The sequence below is a fragment of the Anas acuta genome, chromosome 3, assembly GCF_963932015.1.
Source record: "Anas acuta chromosome 3, bAnaAcu1.1, whole genome shotgun sequence".
Taxonomy (NCBI): domain Eukaryota; kingdom Metazoa; phylum Chordata; class Aves; order Anseriformes; family Anatidae; genus Anas; species Anas acuta.
The window spans coordinates 17,159,236-17,180,627 of record NC_088981.1 but is presented as its reverse complement, the minus strand read 5'-3'; the positions used below and the strand labels follow the sequence as shown (position 1 = coordinate 17,180,627).

General features: G+C 47.1%; 1 protein-coding gene across 2 annotated transcripts; it reads right to left on the bottom strand.

Moving 5' to 3' along the window:
- Positions 1–5,197: 5,197 nt before the first annotated feature.
- LBH (LBH regulator of WNT signaling pathway) lies at positions 5,198–16,258 on the bottom strand. Of its 2 annotated transcripts, none has more exons than XM_068675884.1 (3): positions 16,098–16,258; positions 15,396–15,498; positions 5,198–7,728 (listed from the first exon to the last, which is right to left on the bottom strand). In XM_068675884.1, the coding sequence occupies exons 1-3, from the start codon at positions 16,121–16,123 to the stop codon at positions 7,522–7,524; spliced, it is 336 nt and encodes a 111-aa protein (XP_068531985.1). In that variant the 5' UTR covers positions 16,124–16,258; the 3' UTR covers positions 5,198–7,521. The 2 variants fall into 2 exon arrangements, with proteins under 2 accessions (XP_068531985.1, XP_068531986.1); XM_068675885.1 differs by having other exon boundaries at positions 15,396–15,554; positions 16,098–16,236.
- Positions 16,259–21,392: the final 5,134 nt, after the last annotated feature.

The following is a 21,392-nucleotide window of genomic DNA, read 5'->3' as shown; positions in this document are numbered from 1 at the left end:
CAGGCTTGCCAGCACCGAGGACTGATGCCTGAATTTGGTCCGAGGAGATGAGTGGCACCCCAAAAACATAAATGGATGACACAAGCCCTGGATAGAGGCACGTCTAAGTTCCTGCAAGGTGTGTTGGCCTCTGTGCAGGTGAATGGGGCAAGGCAGAGGATGCCCCAGAACCAGGTTCAAGGGCTGAGCATTGCTTAGCTTTCAAGAGACCTGATCTGTTGGTGCTTCTCCGAATGGAAGAGCTGTTCCTTTGAGGTTTCCTTTCTCTTTCTCTTGACCACACTGCATCTGTTTACTGTGGTGCTTGCAGTCACTGCTCTGCCCACCTGAAGTGGTACCCACATAGGGAGGGTAGGCATGCACCCACCCTGCAGAGAGGACATCCTTTTGGCATCATCTACAGGTGGGGAAAAAAAACAACCCTGTACCACAACCCACTGGATCATCCCACCCAGCCTCAAATCTTCTGGCAAGCAACATCCCTGGTAGTAGCCAGGGCTTCTCCAGGCATCTCCACACTCTGGTACTGCGCACTGCAGGCATAAGCCGTGCTCCTCTGTGCAATTAGGAGTGTACGGGGCGGTGACTCAGACATTCCAGTCAGCTTTTTTTTTTTCTCATCGCTGGTGTGTGAACTGTAACTTCAGTCATTTTTTCCAATTACTTTGGACTTTAAAAACAGTAATTAGCAAAGCCAGCTTGTTATCAGCTCCTGTCAGTAACCCGTCCTCACGCTGGTCCTTCGCTCTGTTTTGGTCACAGACAAAACTTTGGCAGTTGTTTTTCGTGGCTGGCATTTGTCTGGAGACTGGGGCAGCTAAGCAAGAGAAATAAGCCCTAAACCTGCAAGCACTTCCACACATCCTCATTTCAAACACTCCATCATTTCCATTGAAGTAGCTCCAGACTGGGTCTTTACAAAGCACAGCAAACATCAGGCAGGACATGAAACAAAACCTCAGAGGCAACATTTTCTCACTTCTCTTTCTAGTTATGGCTAGGCAGGCATCAACTCAGACAAACTGAAAAGACCATCCTCACTGATGATACTTCTCCTGCTGTGCTTTTACAGTGTCTTTCCCCACTCAGAGAACATTTCACCACACGTACATTGCCACTTATCTGCAGCTGGCTGGAGAGTGAGTGGCAATCTGCTACTTACCACCTCTCACAGGTCTTTATCCTACAAAATGGTTCAAAGGGTGCTACAAAGCCTGCATTTAGCGAGGAGATGGGAGACTGCTCTGCTGTGCTGGTGGTCCCCTTATTTCCTTCCCTGTTGGGACGTCTGCTACCACTGGTTGCAAGGTCCCAGCAAAGGAGGAGGTTAAAAGATCAATCACAGATTCTGATCTAGCCAACTTGCACAGATGAGCCAGCACCAACAGCATCCAGACTGAAACACATGGGAGCAGAAAAATGCCCAGGAGAAATCTCTCAGTTGGCAACATTTTAGTATGAGAAACTGGAGTGGAAAGAATAAATATTTCTGAATAATTCAGGCAAAATTCCTGGTAAGGAGATTGTATTTGTCTGTCACTTTTTTTTTGCTGTCTGCAAAAAGACAACGGTGTGGTCAAGGGCCCATCTACAGCCCACATACATGGAAGCAAGGGAGCAGCCAGAATCAGGCACTCCAGTTGTGCCAAAGTCAAAAGATGGGCAGTACATTTAATCTGCCCAGTCCAACTGCTCCTATCGGCTCAGGTAGGATGAGCTTCATGAAGTTCAGGGGTCTGTGAGCCTTTCTAGCTACATTTGAGTTCAGACAGCTCAGAAAATGCATCCGAGTTCACAAACCCTTTTATTTTCTTATGCTTCAGACTGATTTCTCCCAAAGGGAGACTGATGCTGCTTAAACCACACGTTTTCAAGGCTGAAGGAAGGTCCGTGTTATGTGACCACACCTGGAGAAAGTTCTCATGCTTCAGGGACCACCTTAAGCACATGTCCAGCATTCAGCATGAGGTTAAATCTCACTGAAGTCAAGGGGATCTACCGCAGATGTGGGTATGAGCGTGCCCAAATGGACATGGCTATGGAGCAGAAGGGCTTCCAGAAGCCAAGCCAGCATAAGAAGCATGCTAATGGCATAAACCTTCAGATATTGTCCCTGCAGTCCCTCCTTCTACCCCCTCCATCTTCATTCCTCATTCTTGCCATATTCATTCATCCCATTATCCTTTGTGGTATTTTCACCTTTTCATCTTATTTCACCAACACTCTGCTGCTTTATTTATTTTATTTTATTGTTTTGTTTTCATGGTGATTGAGGAACAGGAAGTTCATGGGGTTTGGCCTGCCTCAGCTGACTGTGCTCATGCTGAATGGATGGCTGTGGGTGGACAGACATCTTTAAGCTATGGAAACAGAGGCATCGACACATGAAGACACCAACCCAACAAGGGAAGAACAGAGAGGAAATTAGGGTGGAGGTTCAGCTAGCCTAGCTTCAGTTACTCAAGAGCTGGGCATGCAAACTACCTGGTTATCTACATCTTCTCTTTAGATAGAGCCGGAGGACCTCCATAAAGTCATTCTTTCCAGATAGGCTATTAAAATTAATCACCTTCTGGTGGTGTTTATCTCCTTCTGCGGAGCACAGGAAGAGATGAAACAATTATCTCAGGCTAGATGACCAGGTATTAATTACGATGAAGGCAACTCTGCGTGACTAGCCCAGTGCCAGGGCGTGAGGTGGTGTTGGTGCTTACAACTGGGAGCTTTTCACTTGCTTCCAGAGCAAAACTCAAACACAGCATCTGTCCAGAGAACTGTAGCTCTGGATATTTTTTCTTACCAAGTTTTCTCAAAACCTACTGCTATTTCGCCCAACCTTTCATGTAGACAAGTGTCTAAGGTATGTTGGAAAAGAAAGGTATGGAAAGTCTCTATAAAGCACTGAGTGCTCACTTCAGTTAAATACTATACCTCATATGAGCTGTGGCCAAAAATATTCTACAGAGGTCAGCAATAGCTAGAGGTTTAGCTGTTAGATGAAGCAAGGCAGAGATTGCAGCAGAGCCTCTTACTCCAGCAGCAGCAGATGCTACCAGAAGAAACTAGGGAGGACACTCTCAGCACACTACAAAGGGTTTTCCCACTTGGGGCTGTTTGCAGGTGGTGAATGGTTCCACCACTGCAGCCTGCACAGCCGCCTGACCTCAGCCAGCTCACCTCTACCCCACACAACAGAGGTGACTGTCCCTGTCCCCAGGTAGGCACTGTTTGAAAGGGAGCCAGTCCTCACCCCAAAAGGCAGCACCCAAAGCAGCGGACCCGACAGCCACAGCTCTGGCAGCACCCCAATGGAAAAGAGTTGTCAAACATAGCTCAGGAAGGCTTATGCCTGACAAATATTAGTTGAGCTGATTGCAACCTGCCTGGCTCAGGCTGCAGGATGCAGGCAACCTGTGGGGAAGATTTCAAAGTACTTGAAATTCATCCACCCTGCTTTCCTTCATGAGCACAGCTTGTAGCCATCCTCACTTTCGTGGAGCCAAAAGCATCATCAGCCAGTGGGAGCCTGGAGGATCCAGGGCTGTGGCTGTGTGAGAAATACCTGGCCACCGAGCTCACTGACCACAGAGTAAAGAAGGAAGTGTTGAAAATAAAAGCGAGGCTGCTGTGACATTTTCGTGCTTGGCTTCTGACATCCTCTGCCTCTCATACACTTGACTTGCTTGCTTATTTTTATCAGATGAAGCTGATGGTTGCTGCTACGGTAACACTGTGTGGTTACAGAGCTGGCAGCCAACAAGTGCTCGGTGCATGTTTCCTTTGTGGCTTCCCTCCCTGCTCTGTGCTTCCACCCAAGTCTCTCAGCACAGTGTATCTGACGCTGCTGGGCCTCACTTGTAACTGCTGCCTGCTGCGACGGCCGGTGGATTTATCGGCCCTGTCCCACCACAGTCATTTCTGTTAATGATATTTCACTAGCAAGGATTATAGGCTCATACATGAAGAAATGAATGTTCAGACTCTCTCAGGCTACTTCCCAGCTGGTCTGTCCTCAGTTTTGGCACTCAAAGTACACCAGGCCGCTACAAACCACCACCCCAAGCCTTCAGCTCACACTGCAGCATTACAAACTACAGCCCTGCACGCATCTTCCTCCAGCTGGGCTTCCCCCAAGAAGCATCAGGAGCTGCAAAAAGGCAACTGAGGCACAGGGTGTATCCCAGCTGCACATCCAACCCTTCAGACATGTACTGGGCCTCCAAGGACCTTTAGTAGCACCTTACAGCTGCCTGCAGTGTTCTCTCTTCTGATATTTTTTTTCCAGGTCTGCTCATCAGCAAGTTCAAACTGTGCTACCACCAGCCCAAGGCATTTTCTAAGCAAAGTGACAGTTTGCAGGTTTCTCTGAGCTCAGTTCCCCCTTTTGGTGTTGGGCCTGAAGCTTCTTCCCTCCTTCTACTACAAACACCACACAGCAGCTTTCATTTTTGTTTTGGCCACCTCACGCTGACTTCAGTAGAGCAATCTAGAAATGCTTTTACACATAGCTGGCATGCCTGCCGACTGTGGGGGAAGCAGAGTGGTATTAAACTTTGCAGTGCTTTCCACTGGGTTCAGGACCAGCTCTTCGCTTTTCTGATGCTGCTCCTTTCCTGTCCAGTCAAACACAAGCAAAAAGACATCATTTGTTTAAATCATTAACAGTCAAAGTTCTCCTTCTTAAGCAAGGATTTAGGGCACAGTGATTGCTCTCACGTGCAGGTACTGTATTACTACTAGTAGTAAGAAGAACAGGTAAGAATAACCTCACCTCTCCACAATTTCATGCAGTCAGCTAAGGGTTTAGATATGGATTACAGATAAAACTATATAATCTTAAATTCATATCTAATCTGTAAATTTATAAAGACAAAATTCAATTCCAGGACAATGCAAATTGAACAGTTTTGCTGCAGACTTTCACACAGCAACAAACAACTATAGAAACACGTAAGGCAAAGACACTGTCCCTCACCCTCCAAGTTGATTCAGGCTCACATGCTCTTAGGTGAACCAGATACATGAAACACGAGTTCCCATGTTCAAAGGGCAGCCTCAACCTGACAGATACGAGTACTTTAGGGTATTTGCATTAGCCTTGCAAGTCAGCACCCCTCATACCTGAAACACAAGCACTGGTCATTACCTGGAAAGTTGGCTATCCAAGCCCACCCCAGCAGTAAGAGCAACGCCAGTATGTTTGGAAAGCATTTTCAAACTTTATTTACAACTGTCACAGTGACAAAAATGTAGTTTGAAAAAAATGCTAGCTTCTCCCTGAGGCTCAAAAAAGAATTACAGAAATATAGAATGTATATCATACAACAGGAGGAATTTTTACTGGAGTGCTTTGTTCTTTAGATGCATTCAACGACAAATAGAAATATACACAATACTTCCAAAAAAGGATGCAGACAGAACTACACAAGTCTTTAGGGCAGACAGCAGGTTTGAAGTCCAAGGATTGCCATCTCATTGCTGCAACATGGTATTATCTTTGATATACAGCTTTGACTTAGTGGTACAGCCTGAGACCAACAGAGTAACACTTAGAAATAGGACAATTGGCTGGTATACAGGTGTACGAGCTCATTCCATTAAGACAGCAAGACTAGAACAAGTGTTACAGATATAACAGCTGAAACAATTGTCAAAGTAGCATCACTACATCATGACCATTCGGTGATGAACCATCCACCCAGACAGTCAAGGAGAACGTATAATCAGGGCTGCATCACTAGGTTAGAGACCAGCTGCAGTGTACGAACACTGAATTTGTCCTGCTTTGTGCTAACTCATCTCCAAACTCATATCTGTCTGAAACAGTGATGCAGAGCTGATAAGTTATTGCCATTATGTTTGAACACAAAGACTGAAACAATCCTGTCAACATTTTTAAAGTAGTTCCCAACCCCCACCAGCACTTAACTACTTATGAGGTATTAAAAATACAAATACACATGTTCAAATATATTTTAAAAATGAAACCTGTTATAAGCAAAGGGGGGTGGCATCGGGATTATTATGAAAGTTTGGTTAAGGCCTTGACATTTCTTTTCCTCTTCTGTGACTCCAGATTTGGTTTAGGTAGTAACTGTTCTCATCCTATTCCAAGAGCAACTGGCTCCCTGAGCTGATCCACAAAGCCACAAGAGCATCACTTTCCAGGAAAACAGTGGGTTACCCTGTTTGGCAGCAGAATTGCCTCCTCCCCAGAGACAGGATATTCCTCCTTGGAGCAGGATATGGTAAATAAGGACAACCACAGACTTTGCAAACCAATCTGCATTTCATTAAACACCTACAAATGTTTCACCCATGCCACAAAGCAGACATCCTATCTCAGGATACTCAGGCTAATAATACTCTTTAAACAGCACGGCAGCCCTCACCCTTCCCACTGACAATCCACCCTAGATCTGGCATCTAACCTCTGGGTTACCTCCAGTTCTGGCAGCACTCCCCCCTCTGCAGGTTCCTACAGGAGCAGCCAAACCTGCCCTGCACTGCCAGGGTATGAGAGGCCCTGCAATTCAGAGCTGAAGGACATCCCCCAACCCAACCCTCACAAGCCCATGATGCAGCAAGTAGGAGATATGAAACCCTACAGCCTCAGACACCAAGGCAAGCAGGTGTAATCCCCACCCTGTAGCTTTGGGCATAGAAACAAGACAAGACCAACAGCAGCAGCCTTGGCAAATAGGAGAGAAAAATCCAAGGTGTTCAAATCTACATGAGCTCATGCTGCAAACAGAACGTGTCTTTACATTGGATTTGCACTACCTCATGCTAACCACCTGCAAGATAGACTAGATCCTTGCAGCAGCAGAGATGACAAGCAGCAGCCTAACATCACCCTGCAAATACAGCTGTTCAGCACCGAAAGGTCTAAAGGCAAACTGAGGGGGAAAAACCAGCTTTAGGAAAGTGACTGGTACAGGCTCGAGAGCAAGAAGCCCACTACTCCTATGGATGTATGACTCCGACATGACTCTAGGAGGTGCCGAACTGGAGAGAGCTACGGGCCCCTCAGCAGTAGAGCATTTAGCGATGCTTCGCTATGGACACCCTTCTACCTTCAGACACACAAAATGGAAGCTTTAAGAAAGGCAGATCTGAGAGATGACTCCTCTGTTCTCAGGCTTTTGGTCAGAGGCAGCTCACAGCTGAGCACTGCTGTGCTTGCTTTCCCTCCGCACTCCTCCATCCCCACGCTCCCCCCTCCAGCATCCCTTGTGTGGTCACCCTCCACCACGTGCTCGGAATTTCACTGCTGTCTCCACCTTGGAAAAATACAGATAGTGATCTCAAGAACAGCAAACATTTCTCTGCGACACTTCCTTCCTCAGAAGGTCTGCTGACACCGAGGGCTTCAGTTCTCAATACAGAGAATACAAAAAAACTAAGATCTTGCAGGTGCAAAGTTGAACTTGTCTTTTTTTTTTCCTTTAAAAAGCCTTTCGAAAAAGTGTGGCTCTTCCTTTAGAAGGGTGCAGTCCCTTGCCTTTCCCTAGAAGCCATTTATTGCTCCTTGTTGTCCTTCTTTGCATCTTCACAGTTTTCTTCCCCCTCCTCCTCCTCCTCGTCCTCCTCCTGCACAAGGAACTCTTCTGGCGGCCATCTTAGCTCCCCGCTCTCCACATCGCCCTCTGTTGGCTCCACCACGATGGAGGGCAGGCGGTCCTTCAGCTTGCAGTAGCAGTCAAAGTCAGAGGGATCGGGGAAGATCTGAAAGAGCCAAGAAAGAGTCTGTGAGAGGAGCTGCTGTCAAGCAGCCTAAGACAAAAAACAACTCTCAAGACACTTGGTCTTCAGGGTGGATTAGTGTCCGGACACAAAATAAACAACTAAGTGATGAGAAGAGCTCCTCAACTTCCTATAACATCAGATTGCTTCAAACAAGCACTGCCCAGAGGCCTTCTTCCAAGGCATACATTTACTTGGATAGGGCTCACCAAACAGGCCCCTGCTTTTCTGGTTATTCATCCAGAAAGCCTCAACCCCTCCGCCACAGCTTTTGCATGAGTTCTCCTGATTTTGCAAACTGAGATATCTCAATCTGCAAATCTGAGATCTCATTTCCTGCTGCTGGCCAAACTACACACGAGAACAGACTTGTGCTCCAGGCACTGCCATCAGAAGGGGAGGGAGACACAGAGCAGCACAGCACTGTATCAGTCCTGACCCCTGCCACACGGGCCTGTGCCTGGCACAACTCCTGGGCAACAGCACCAGCCTGGAAGATAAGTTCAGCCGCATTTTGGATATTTCGGCAGTGTTCTGCATGCTTCAGCTGTCATACATCAGAAGCGAAATTCAGCAGGAAGATACGTATTTTGTGGAAGGGTTAGAGACCAGACCAAGGGTTGGAAACTGGACCATATTCCTTATGGCAGGAGGTATCTGTGGCATGGCCAGGAATTATGTACTCCAGTGCAACAACAAGGACCTCCTTGTCTCCAGCCCCTACAGGTACACAGTAATACCTTAACCCTTCCCTCCCACCCATAGCTTGCCAGGCTAAATGTGCTCATGGCCGGCAGCAGCACCAGGACCTACACTCACTGGTAGTGCCACTGGACTACAGGCTTTGATCCCAACAAAAACTGAGGCAGGTACAGGAAAGTCTGCCACTGCAGTGGAGCACTAACAACAGGTTTGTGTGACTAAATGGCAGCGTGAACAGAAAAAACAAAAGATGCCCTGCTACAAGAACGGTTATCAAGCCCTACCTCACCCAGAGAACTGCTGGGTGAGAAAAGCTGCAAAAGCAGGTTCCCTGTCCTGAAGCCTTAAGCATTAACCATCAAGCACCATGCTCCTCATGCCAACCATACAGGTACCCACCAATTCCGGAAAGCCTGACCCAAATTTTAAACTGGAACACCACCCAATTAACTTGTTCTTCAACCTAGCAGCTATTAACTACACCATTACCTCATCAATAATAAGTCTTCTAGTATTTAGCCATATTTCTCCCTTAAATCCAAATCTTTGTGTGAACCAGGTTATTGAAAAGGCCAGACCACTACTTGATGCAAACTCAAAGTAACTTCAGGACCAGATACTCAGGAAAATGACTTACAACTTAATGCACAAGTTCTTACATACAGCCACTTTGTCCTGGGGACAATGATAGGAGATGAGTTCCCACTACAGCACCCACCATCCACGTGCTTTCCACGTGTACAAGGGCAAGTGAGGTCTTTTGAACACAGGCACCTTCACATGGGTGTTGCTGCATGAGTTACTTGCTATTAATCACTCCCAGGGTAAGTGAGACCGTAACTGTTTCTTGAAGCTTTGTGGCTTCTACTTGGCCAAAGACAGTTTCAGACACCTAGTGCATTACTGGAAATACAGTTGATGGCTCTTAAGCATCAAGTCATCTAAATTCAGGATAGGAAAAAAAAATACCCTTGACATTACATTGTTTAGAAAGTTGCAATGGAAAAAGAAGTGTGGTTCATGAGGTTATATAAGCTGATAATGTCCACGAAAATAGCCTCCTGTGCAAGAAAAATAGCAGTATAATAATTAAACTAACCTTTGACTGGTATCATTTTAAGCATATTATTTTCAAATAAATTGCTCCAATTTGACCTAGCCTGCCATTTTTTTTTCCCAGAAACTAAGTAGTAGTCATTTCCTTAAAAAACAAACAGCCCTGAAATGTGGCGTGCAGCTTTTTTTTTTTTTTAAAATAAAAAACCAGCACAATCTTATCTCAAACAGTTGCAGGACAGGCCAAACCTAAGAAGGTCAAGATTTTTTCCACTAAGTCATGTCTTTTAATCATAGAAGCAGCATGAAGTGAGATGTTGCAACTGCATTTTCAAGGGGTGTGGACAGTCAATGGAAAAATTATACAAAGGCAAATTTCCTAGCATATGACAAGCAGGACAGCACTGCAGGCCAAGTGCAAGGACTGAAGGGAAGTGGTTTTCAGATTAAGACTGTTTGCACATTCAGGGAAATGGTATGGAAAAGTCTCCTAGGTCAGCCCCAAATTAAGCAGAGCTGCCAGGCTCTTTTTATGATCAGCAAGCACCAGCTTTCTGTTGTCCCACACCAGCAGGGCCACGCTGCATTTGTTGCTCCCATACGCAGAATCTGGTCCTACTCCAGCTGTAGACAATAGGAAGGAAAAAAAAAAATCTCTGAAAAAACTTGTAGTGAATTCCCCCTCTCAGTGAGGATGCAACAGGCTCAGATCTGACCTGCTAGCTCTGAACCCTTTTACACAACAGCCAGGACAGCTTGTCTAACAAAACCTGTCCGCAAGCTTCTCTGCTTGCTCACCCACCTGAGGGGAAGACTTTTCATCTCCCCATCACCCAGAGAGCACAGCAGTGATGGCTTAGCTTCTGCCCCACATTTATCAGAGGGAGCCGCCTTGCACACAGCTGTACCAGATGCCTGCTGCTGACCTCTGTTACTTGATGGGGGACAAATGACAGCCACCAACTGGTTGTTTGGGAAGGCTAGCTATAAGCAAGTGCAGATGTAATTCAGTGGTATTATCATCAGGTATATACCTGATAAGGTACTACAACTGCTTCCGTATATCCCCAGTTCCGTGGCAGTGTCCCAAATCTTGGCCTGTGGCAAGAGTCTTCTTCTATCTCGAGGTACTAAGCACATGTGTATGCTGTTCAGTGTAGCTTCTTGCTTGCAGCAAGACTGGTTTTCACAAGCCTCTCCAGATTATGTTTTGGGAACTGCTGTCTTTCAGGATGGAAAGGGTAGTGAAAGCAGTATTTAAAATGAAAGCTTGAAATGATTTTCTGAAGATCATATTTGCTTTGTTTCAGATGATCTGGCTCTGCTACCCTTGAATGAAGTCTTGGCAACAAGAACGGAAAGTTCCCTTTGCCCTGGGGAGGCTCATACCCTCTCTAAGCATTCACAGGGAAAAAACACCAAAAGCAGGAGAGATGTCAGACAATTAAGAAGATTAGTTCAGAGCTACCATAATCCAAGTGACACTCGTAAATTCAAACATATACTTCATACCAAAACAAATAGTTCAAATGCTTGCCTCCCTACACATACAGGCTGGAAACTGTTCCAGCTTTAGGAAGACTAAGGTAAGATCTTTCAAAATTAGGTTACCATTTTGGTGGAAAGCTTTACCTCATTGTGGTATTACTAACGTAAGACATGAAGGTCTGCACGGAGAGGCCTATCACTTCAGGTACAGGATATACCCTGACGTACACATACCACTGCTCTGAATACTAAAAGGTAAGTTTTGTGCCTCTTGAGCAGCATCAAGTCAAAGCTCTGATTTCTAATTATTTCTAGTTATTGAAATAAAACTCTGCTGCCATTAAGAAGCAGAGCAAGCTCATTCCAGGAAATATTTAAATCATCTCAGTGTGCTTTTTGGAGAAATTTTCCAGTTACAAGAAGTAATGCTGCTAAGTTTCACTCATGCAGTAGTCATGACTCGAAACCGAGCTCCATCTAGTATGCACACAGTGTGTGACTCAGGTTTATGAGCTATGACAACTCCCCAGTCACAAACACATTGCCCTGTCTTTGGGGACAGTGGCAGGGAAACTTCATGCATCATAATTTTCCAGAGTAATGAGACATCAAGGAGGGAGGAAAAAACATGCACTGAGATGTTATGATTAGCTGTTTGTCCTCCGTTTGAATTTCAGCAGAACATTCTTTTACAGAGGGTAGATTTGAACATATTAGTTAGGGCTCTGCTCATTCCATATCTTGCTCATGCCTTCAGTTAAGGTCCAAGACCTGGAATAAACATTAATTCATCCTAAAATAATTAAGCCTGAGGATTTTGTCTAGTAACTGCATCAAATGTGCTATGTACAGTGGAAGATCAAGTTATCCTAAGCTCAGTTGTATTTACCAAATTCCGCAGCCCAGTCTGAAGACCTTCTGACAATGACAAGCACCAGCCCTAACACAGGATTTCCCCAGGGGAAGCCAAGGCTACACAGATAAGTAGCACCTTGCAATCAAACAAGAGGAACCTTAACTTCCATCCTTTTCTGCTAGACCCCAGGTCAGCAACATGTTGTTCCCTTCACGATGCAGGCTTTTGCATCCAAACCCGCTGAACTACTGCTTTCCCTCTCCCCAGTTTAGCTGGGAAGCTAGATGTACATCTCTGTTCTCTGCACTGATGCAGCTCAAGTCCCCCATCACTGAACACCACAACTCCTGAGAAAGTCCGTGCTTCAGGGACGGGTGAAGAGGTTGCATTCACCTGCACCAGTTTTCCCAACAAGACAGGGGGCCCAAGCTTTTGCCACAGACACTGGATGGAGCAGTAAGCCTATTTACCTAGATTCAGTCGGTCTGACGCAATTTGCAGCTAACTGTGGCTGTGATTAACCTAGACAGATCCCAGCATGATGTGATCATGACTTAAAGAGCTCAAGCTCCCCATGACAACCAAACCCCAGCTGATTGCATTAGGCAAGCTCAGATTCCACATGCCAGTCCCTTAAAAGGGAGCCTGAGGCCCCACAGGACCAGCTAGCTGGGCTGCAGAGTATCATGCTTAGCTTAGGACACATCATTCATGTAAAACACTTTGGGCAAAGCATTCTCAGTTGTGCTCAGAACTGGTTCCACTTTCAAGACACAACGTGGGATTCAGGTGAAGGTACTGTTTTAACAACAGTTCAGTGAAATGATTAAGCCAGCCTTGATTTCAGTAGCAGCATCCACGCTGCTGCAAAATGGTGTTACAGGACAAGCAGGCATCGTGCTGATGAGGCTTTTCAGAGAAGAGGTATACCTGTTGCTAGCACAACACTAATGCAGTACAGTCCTAATACAGTACATTAGCTCCAACTAGCATGGAAAAGGCCCAGCCCTCCAGAGATTGCCAGGCAGGAAGGGGAAAAAGCCCTCTGTAGGTACATCCGTTTGCAGCAGGGGCATCTTGAGCCATCAGCTGCATTTCAATGAGTTGGTTTGGCTTTTTTTTTGTTTAGCAGTCCCTTGGGAATTATGGGATATCTATTAAAGATCCAGAAATAGCTCCTCACTGCAGGCACAAGACCCAGCATGACATCATCTCCTCATCTGCATCTTCTGTTCTGTTTATGCCTCCCTGTGCTCTGAGACTCATGCCCAGATTTCACCATTCACATCCACCATCTACAGAGGGCCCAGAGAGCAACTTTGTCTTGCAAATACAGGAATAAAAACTGCTCTGTATTGAAGGGTTTTGAAGTTCGCAGATCTGCTTGCAAGCATCTTGCACATTAACCGGAAAAAGGTAACTGTGCCAAGAAAGCACATTTTGCAAGTGAAACTGCATACAAATTACTAGGTCTGTATGGGCAACTCTGTTATCACAGGCATGATGTTTCTGCAGTTTGGATTTTCACATCAGTGCTTAAAGAGCAGCAATGGTCAGCCCACAGAATACTGGGAAGTTTTACTGGGGGGTGCATAGCTTCAGGTGATGTCTAGACAGACACTTCAGACTATAAACAGAGGCAAGGAGTGGAAGAGGCAGAAGGAAAAAGCAAACAAGTCAAGTTCCCTCAGAAAAATAACTAGGGAGACAGCCAGGAGCCCTGAAGTTCAGTGAACTCCACAGGACGGAAGAACCAGATTGCTGGAGTTTATAGTCTGGAGGTGGTTGTTTCCTCAATTTACTTCCAGGTCTTTGCTTGGAAAACAAAAATACTTTGAAACAGTATGGTCTGCAAGTCAAGTCTGTCTCCAGCAGATTCTAACTTGCTTCACAATTCTAGCAAAGCTTCTGTGCCCCCTTTTCTGACCCAAAGGAATCTCATGTCCACATGTGGTGGCAGAAGCAGCCCCCATGCTCACCCCAAGTACCCTACAGACCAGTCCTCAGGCAGACCCTGCTCTGCACAGCCCAAAGGGCAACATTTTGAACCTCAGTTTGATGTATTTACTTTACTACACAGATGACATGTTCTACTACTAGAACAAGAGACACTTTAGAAACTAAAAGCTTGCCTCTCCCAGTCTGGAGATATTTTTCGGTCTCTAATAGAGAAGGGCTATCACCCTTACACTGTGAGTGCCCAGCTCTGCAGATCAGCAAAAGATGTTGCAGCTTAGACCAATCCTCAGTGCAGAAGCAGTCATGCTCTATTAGCCCTGTCTGGTTTTAAGTTATTACCCTACAGCCCTCAGACTAGTATATAATTTTCCATGTACCAAACACTCTCCAACAGCAGGATGAAGCAAGGACTGACAAACCCTGAGACAGAACAGAGTTCACAGTACCGTTTGCATTCGATTTGTCTTTGCTATTCTAACTTCAGTTTTCAGCTGTTGAAGGATGCTTTCAACCAGCTCACTTTGCACTGTGACATTTTCAGCCTAGCAGTCAGAGGAAGGCCGCAGCCATTTCTTCAATCCTCTTTACACTAACCTGATTTAGAGGCAGAACCCTCAGCCACAGCCCACACGCTGCCAGTGCCTTATCAGCATCTGCCCTCTGTATCTCTGCCCTTTCTACCATCAGTCTGGCTGACAACAAAGCGGAGCACTAGCAGGTATTTACCAGCTCTTGCAGGCATTTGGAAAGAGCCATCTATGACTAGACTGCTTCAGAGAAGGAATCTAAGATGCATAAGCCCTGCATAGATATGAGTTATCAGCATTTATGACTCAAAACGCTTTCAGGTTCAGATGATCCACTCAAAACCAAAGAGGCCTATCTCCTGCTTAACCTAAACAGACTAATCAAGGTCATTAGTACTTGGGGAAAACCTCGTTGAAGCAACTGTTAGAACAAGCCAGGCACCCAGACTGACTCTCACTGGAAAGTTTGGATAACAGAAACATTTCATACGACTTGGTTAGACTTCTTCACATGGTGACCCATTAAGACAACTGTTTGAACATCTGGCACAGACCAGCCCGATTGCTTCAGGTTTAGCAGCCGTTCTCATTACCACATGCTCCCTCTGTAGTGGAGGAAGGCAAGGTCATACACTTTCCACTAACTCAAGCACTAAAGCAGAACAGCTATTTCCCCACACGGGCGAAAAAACAAACAACTTGCACTATTCAGACACAGAATTCTGACAAAAAAAAAAAAAAAAAAGCAATACACACTCTTTTCCCCTCTGCACATCTTCAACTTCTACCGGAGGCCCAAAGTTCAGCTGATTTCATGCTCCGGTGCACTGTTACAGGCTTGTGGCTCATTTCTCAGGCATAAATATGCAGGCGTCCTGCAGCACACCTCGTTAGACTGCACGCTCAGAGCAACTGCCTCTGTGCAGGCTGTGTCACATCTGCCAGGGAAGAGCTCTGCACTGGGATTCTTGTCACCAAAAGACCCGCTACAAGGTAAGGCCACAGAAGAGCACCCCAGACCAAACCCACTGTCCGTCCCAAGCAGCCAGCGAAGCACCCACCTGGTACGACAGGCCATCCTTGCGGGGGCTCAGCCCGATCTCGTCCATAGCTGGGGTGTTCATCATCACTTCAGTCATTTCAGCTGATCTCAGATAATCGGGGCTGGGAACAAAAGACAGCGTTCACATGACCCGAGGATCTCAGAAGAGCTCAGCGAGCTTTAAGTAACGTCAGAAAAATAAAGAAGGCAGAAGAGGCCGTCAGCAATCTATTTCTGGTCCCTTCCTTCCTGTACGGCCGTGTTTTCCCCACACACGCTGCCAACCCCTGTGGCAAGGGATGGACAAACCAACACACCTCACGAACCAGGTGCTCCATCCCCGCACCCCGCCAGCAGCGCTCCCCATTCCCGGCTCGACAACACCCAGCGAGCTCTCAGCAGCAGCGGGGCCGCTTTTTCACCCCATTTCCTCCAGCCCTGTCCCCAGGGGGGCACCGTGAACAAGCACAAGCATTGGTTTCAGGGTTTTTTGTTGTTTTGTTTTGTTTTTTAATGTTCCGTTCCGAGTCATCCCAGCCCGCACCCCCCGGCGTTACCCCCTCGGGCCACCGGGCGCAGCCAGCGGGGATGGAAATATCACGATAGAAACATCACGATAAAAAAATATCACGACACGCTGCCACATCGCCAGCCCGCGATGCCCCGCTCACACCCTCCCCACCCCATGCAAGCAGCCGCCCCACGGCAAGCTCGCACTCACCAGGGCAGGGGGCAGAGCACGGACATGAAGCCCCAGCAGAGGCAGTCCCCGAGCCTGGTGTCGGTGTCCCCACAGCAGCCCCACAGCCCCGCTCGGCTCCGCGCCCCACAGCCGGCCCGGCCCTTACATAGCCCCGGGGCGGGGCCCGGCCCGCGGCCGCCCCCCGCGTCACGCCGCCATTTCATGAATGGCCTCGGCGGAAAGCCGAAGGGGAGGGATGTGGAAAAGGGGGGTTTTGCGTGGCCCCATCGGTCTCGCGAGTGTGTTTGGGGGGCTCCACGGTACGGCCCCCCCACCCGGGCACACCCCACTCGTGGCCGTTCGCGGCTGCTGTGTAAGATCTGTGAGATAAACCACCCCTAATTCTGGCAGGAGGTCATCCAGCCCCTGCTCCTCGAGCCACCTGCTGTGTGCGGTGCCTTTAACTGCAGAAAAAAATAAATAAAAAAATAAAGGAAAAATCAGAATGAAAAGCTCCAGGAGGCCAAGCTATATTTAGCAAGGCAATAAGAATCGATGGCAGCAAGGAGGAGGCGACAGATGCAGCAAATCCATTTACTGCCCGGGAACGCATGAGTGCTGCGGGCAGCAGGAGGTGAAGCTGTCTGCCGCAGGGCCACTGGAAGATGCTCGGTGGTCTGAGGGCCTGCATCCACTCCATTTTTTCATCATGTGAGTGGTATCTTGCCATAAGCTGGCAGGTCAAGTGTAATTCAGGGAATGTCTTTGTTTAACCTGTTGTTTCATGCTGATGCACCAGCAAAATGCACCAACCATGTGCATCATTTGCCCGGCGTGTACAAACTACCAAGAGCAAGTTCAGTGTTTCTGCTGAGCAGCTTTACTCTCAGTTCCACCCTGCCAGCCCCCGGACTGTATACAAACGCACAGATACATACGTGCGTGTGTTTCCTCAGACCGGATATTTTAATCTTCTTAGATTCGTATTATATAATGATAGCATATGTGGGTGTTTTACATCAGGCTTCAGCAAGCATCTTCTTTGTGCCAGATTAAAATGAATCACAAGAAGCTGATCTAGCCCCTGCAGATGCGTGGAAAATTGGGTGGGTGCAGACGAATCCGCTGTGAAGGGCTGCCAGTAACCTCACGGGTCCCACTTACTGGCTTTGCTCATGTGGGCACTCTCCTAAGAGGAGACAAGACTTGACTTGTAAAAGACAGTTTTGAAGAAGAATTGAAGTCAGTGCCTCGTGGTATGTACAAGGGCTGAGAGACCACTCTGGAGAGAGGCCTTCGTGTGCTGTTGGTCCACGTTATTCGATTTCTTAAAATTAACTTTTCCACCTGCACTGAGTGCTCCCATCTCCTAGTGTGTCCAGCTGGAACACGGAGACAGGGCTGTAGTTCAGTTCCCTCTGACGTGTCATCAGGAACAAGGCTGTCCCTCTCAGACATACACATACCTGCTGTACGTGTCTTGATCTTGGCCTTAGAAAATAAAAGCCAATGAAAACAACAACAAAACAAAAACCACAGATTCTTAGTAAAACCAAAGAGACCTATGAACAGCACCAGGCTCACCCTTCCTCCACCCACACTCCCAAGGCTCCTGCAGCCATCACCAAGCAAAAGCAGCTCAGCGAGCTGCTCACCTGCTGCTTGTTTTTCCATCCAGCCTGGCACAGGCAGATAGTTTCATGGTTCTACCTTGATAACAGCCTTTTTGTTTGTTTGTTTTTTTGGGGGGACTAAGAAAAAAACATACATACTTATCTCAGGGATTACTTCCCATTCATGTGGTGAGCACGTCAGCCCATGGGGAAGCGTGGGGATTGTTGCTGTTGTTGCTCACTCTGGCTGGAAGCCACTGAGAGATTTATCCATGTGATTAACCATAAGTGCATTAAGAGTCCTTCTGAATGCAAAGGCACACCTCATGGTTTCCATCAGCACGTTGGTGCTTTGCTGAGCCAGGCATGTTTGAACCCCAAGAAGTGAAATCTTTCTTGGGTAAGCAGCATTAAACCTCCATTTCTTCCCTTAAGAAAGCCTTTGTGGAAGTGTTCTTGTATCCCAGTGATGGGGGATCCTCCATAAGCCTGAGGATGTGTTCCCAATGCAGGACAGCTGTCCAAGCATAGCTATAACTTGTGCTTGTTTCCCTTGCCCCAGAAAGGTATGAAGAGACATTTTTTGTCTTTAGTTTACAGCCAGGTCTAGGAAATGAAGCCCAGCATGACCTGATTTCTACTTTTTTTTTTTCTTTTCTTTTTTTGTTTTTTTTTTTTTTCCACATCTAATGTGCTCACCAGATCCCTGTTTCACCATTCTATGTTTGTGCTTTAAACACTTGGGACTCCCTTCTCATCTGGGGACAGCAACAGCAGCTCTGGGCTCTCAGCTGGGGCAAACTGATTTCCCGGGAGCTGAGCTCATTGAAACCAGATGAGCTCTCATGGCTTTCTTTCTTTCCTTTTTCCAGTTAATTTTTTAATTCTCTGTAGTGTTTTGTTTATCAGGACAGTACAAAATAACATAAACCAAAAAATTAATAGCAGCCAGTGGAGGAGCTGCAAAGGGGATGGGAGGAGGCCGAATGGCTCTGCATGTTTCCCCGCGGTCCTGGAGGCCCTGTGTGGCAAAGCCCTTAAGCTTGTCCTGATAATTAACTTTGTGCTAAAAGGCTTTATTGAGCTGGGGCCTTTACTGGTGCAGTGACACCTGTTGTGGATGACCAGGAGGAAAGCAGAGGGGCAGCAGTGGAGGAGAGGACGGGATGGAGGATACCAATGCATCTCTGGCCCAACAAGCCTAAAATAACCACGCAATGACCCCATTTTCCACCTGATTTCCCTCACTTTTCTTCTCTGTTGCTAACATCAGTGTGTCTCGTTAATGCTTAGTCCCTCCTGGACGTTGTTTCACCCAGCACCTGGGCCTGGATTTGCTCAGATGTGCGCTGCACTGAGCAGGGAAGAATCGGGCCTGAACCTTGGGGCTTGCTGGGCCCTTCTTTGGCATTTATGTCCTGCCAGCACCTCCTTCTAACACTTCTTCTGAAAGAAGTGTTCTCTCTGTCCTTCTGCTGAACTCAGAAATATCACTCATGTGTACTTAAATATGCAAAATGCACTAGTGATTTATCTAAAATGTCATTTAATCGCAGCCTCGGCCTTCTGTATCTGTAGGGATTGGCCCATGCTCACACGATCTGCCAGTGTTGAGCACCAGTCAGGAAAATGGAGAAATGAAATGGCCCTGTCTGGCCCAGCAAAAGCCCCAGCAAAGATGAAGGCATGCAGTAAAGCCTGGACACAAAGGGAAATCTGCTCTGAAGCTGCTTTGTCCCTGCTTTTGTCTCCTTGCTGGTCTGCTCTGGAGATGCACCAAGGGTCCATTGTCAACAGCAAAGCCAGCAAGATCCGCAAGCTCTCAGCTCGGCTCAGATCATGCCAGTACAGAAGGACAAGTTAGGAACAAAGAGTGTCTGTGTTAATATTTATATCCCGTCAGTGTAAATGAAGTGCGTTTTGGCCAGAACTGGTGTACGGAAAATATTTTCATTTGAAAAATTGATTCCTTCACTGAATCACTGTATTTCACCTTTTTGTTACACTAGGATTTAATGTATTAATGGATTTATTTCATTAACAGTGTGTTCCAGTGATACTTATCTTACTTTTTTCGGTCAGATTGGTGCTCAGCTGAAGAAGGTTGACCCTGTAGACAACACCAGGCTTACACACACTCCATCAGGTCACAGACCACTTAGTATGTAGACTCAGGATGGCAGCAGGGCCTGAAAAGTAAAGAAGCATTTCTGTGCCCAAGAGGGAAAGAGGTAGTGTGTAAATCCAAGCGTCAGAAAGGCGCAAAAAGCAGGGGAGCTGACTGGAGAAGTGTGTGGTTTCTGTGAGATGTTGTCTCTGCTGTTATATTTATTTACCTCCGCTGGCATAATGGCAATGTGGTTTTGTGCTGTAATAGCACAAAGGAGCTCTTACACCTGCAGCTCTATTTCTGCATGGACAGGGGACTAAAACTGTCGGTGTAAGTCACATCCATCCCAGTACAACAAAGCCAATGCACTATCTTTGGCTGCAGTAGCTGCATCAAGTCCTGAGCATGAAGAGGAGAGAGGCTGATCAACATAAGGCAGCCCAGTTGGTTCAGAAGAGTCAAAAGGACAAATGAGAGAAAACCAGTACTGATAGATGAATGAAGTTTGGGGGATGACTGCTCACCCAACACTGAGCCCCAAGCTCCACTGATTACAAGATGGGCCTTTTACACTGAGGCCTTTTAAAATCAGCTTAGGAGGAGCTACAGCCACGGAGCAGGTGAGGGGCTGAGAACACAAGAACCGGGCTGTGCTGGGACACCCTGTGGCAGCCAGGTCCCCCACAGCTGTGGTATGCCTGAATTTTGGGAGCTGCCTCCCAGGCCGTGGCAGTGCGCATCTCCCTGCTCTTTCTTGCACGTCCATGTGTACAGGAGGCTGCACATTCCCCTGTGTGCAGGACCCCATCCCCTCCCAGATTTGATGAAAGGTTCTTACTGATGCCTATTAAACCACACCATGATGCTCAGCAATGACCTTAACTCTGACCTAAGACCTACATCTGTCAAAGAGCAAGAAGTAATCCCATGAAATCCTCAGCTTCCTACTTAAGAGCAGAGGCTAGTTATCCTTGTGCCTTCTGCCCTGAGAGCTCACTAAGGCAGGGATCAATGTAGTAATTGCTTCTGTTGGGACTCCAGGAATGAATAGCTGAAGTATTTGATGCCTACTTGGCCACCAGTCTTGGCCAAAATCACACGGAGCTTGCAAAGCATGACTGCACAAGCACAGAGCAGTGAGACGCCCACATCTGCACCTCCATGTGAGGCAGCAGCTCTCCCCTGCTGGTGGTCCCCAGCCTCCACAGCTCCTCCACCTGGAGAGCTACCAGCATCACCAAAGCCTGGGTGAGGCTGTGCCCCATGCAGGCTCCCAGCACTGTGGTGCACCCCAATCCTTGTGGAGGATTCCTGGTCCAGCAGAGACCCACGAAGAGGAAGATTCAGAGGATGAAGGTGCTGCAAAGTCGCACAAACCTGGCTGCAGGCTGCTCAATAGGAAAACAATCACTCAAGCTCCAACTAAAGGCCTGTGATTTAATCTTGGGGGACCAACAAGGCGAGATCCAGGATAAACAACATCTGTACATTCACAAATAGGAAGTGGAGCTGCTTTCATGTCCTGAGCCTGTTGATTAACTGGTGTTACTGTTTGGCTTGGCTCTCACTGCCTGGTTGCTTGGAAGGAAGGTAACTAAAAGGAATCATTTG

Excerpts from the sequence above, each read along its gene's own strand:
- LBH (XM_068675884.1), bottom strand. The coding sequence starts at position 16,123 with ATGTCCGTGCTCTGCCCCCTGCCCTG. Across the intron at positions 15,499-16,097 it reads GTGCTCTGCCCCCTGCCCTG|CCCCGATTATCTGAGATCAG; the intron begins GTGAGTGCGAGC and ends TTTTGTTCCCAG. Across the intron at positions 7,729-15,395 it reads AGGATGGCCTGTCGTACCAG|ATCTTCCCCGATCCCTCTGA; the intron begins GTGGGTGCTTCG and ends TGGCTCTTTCAG.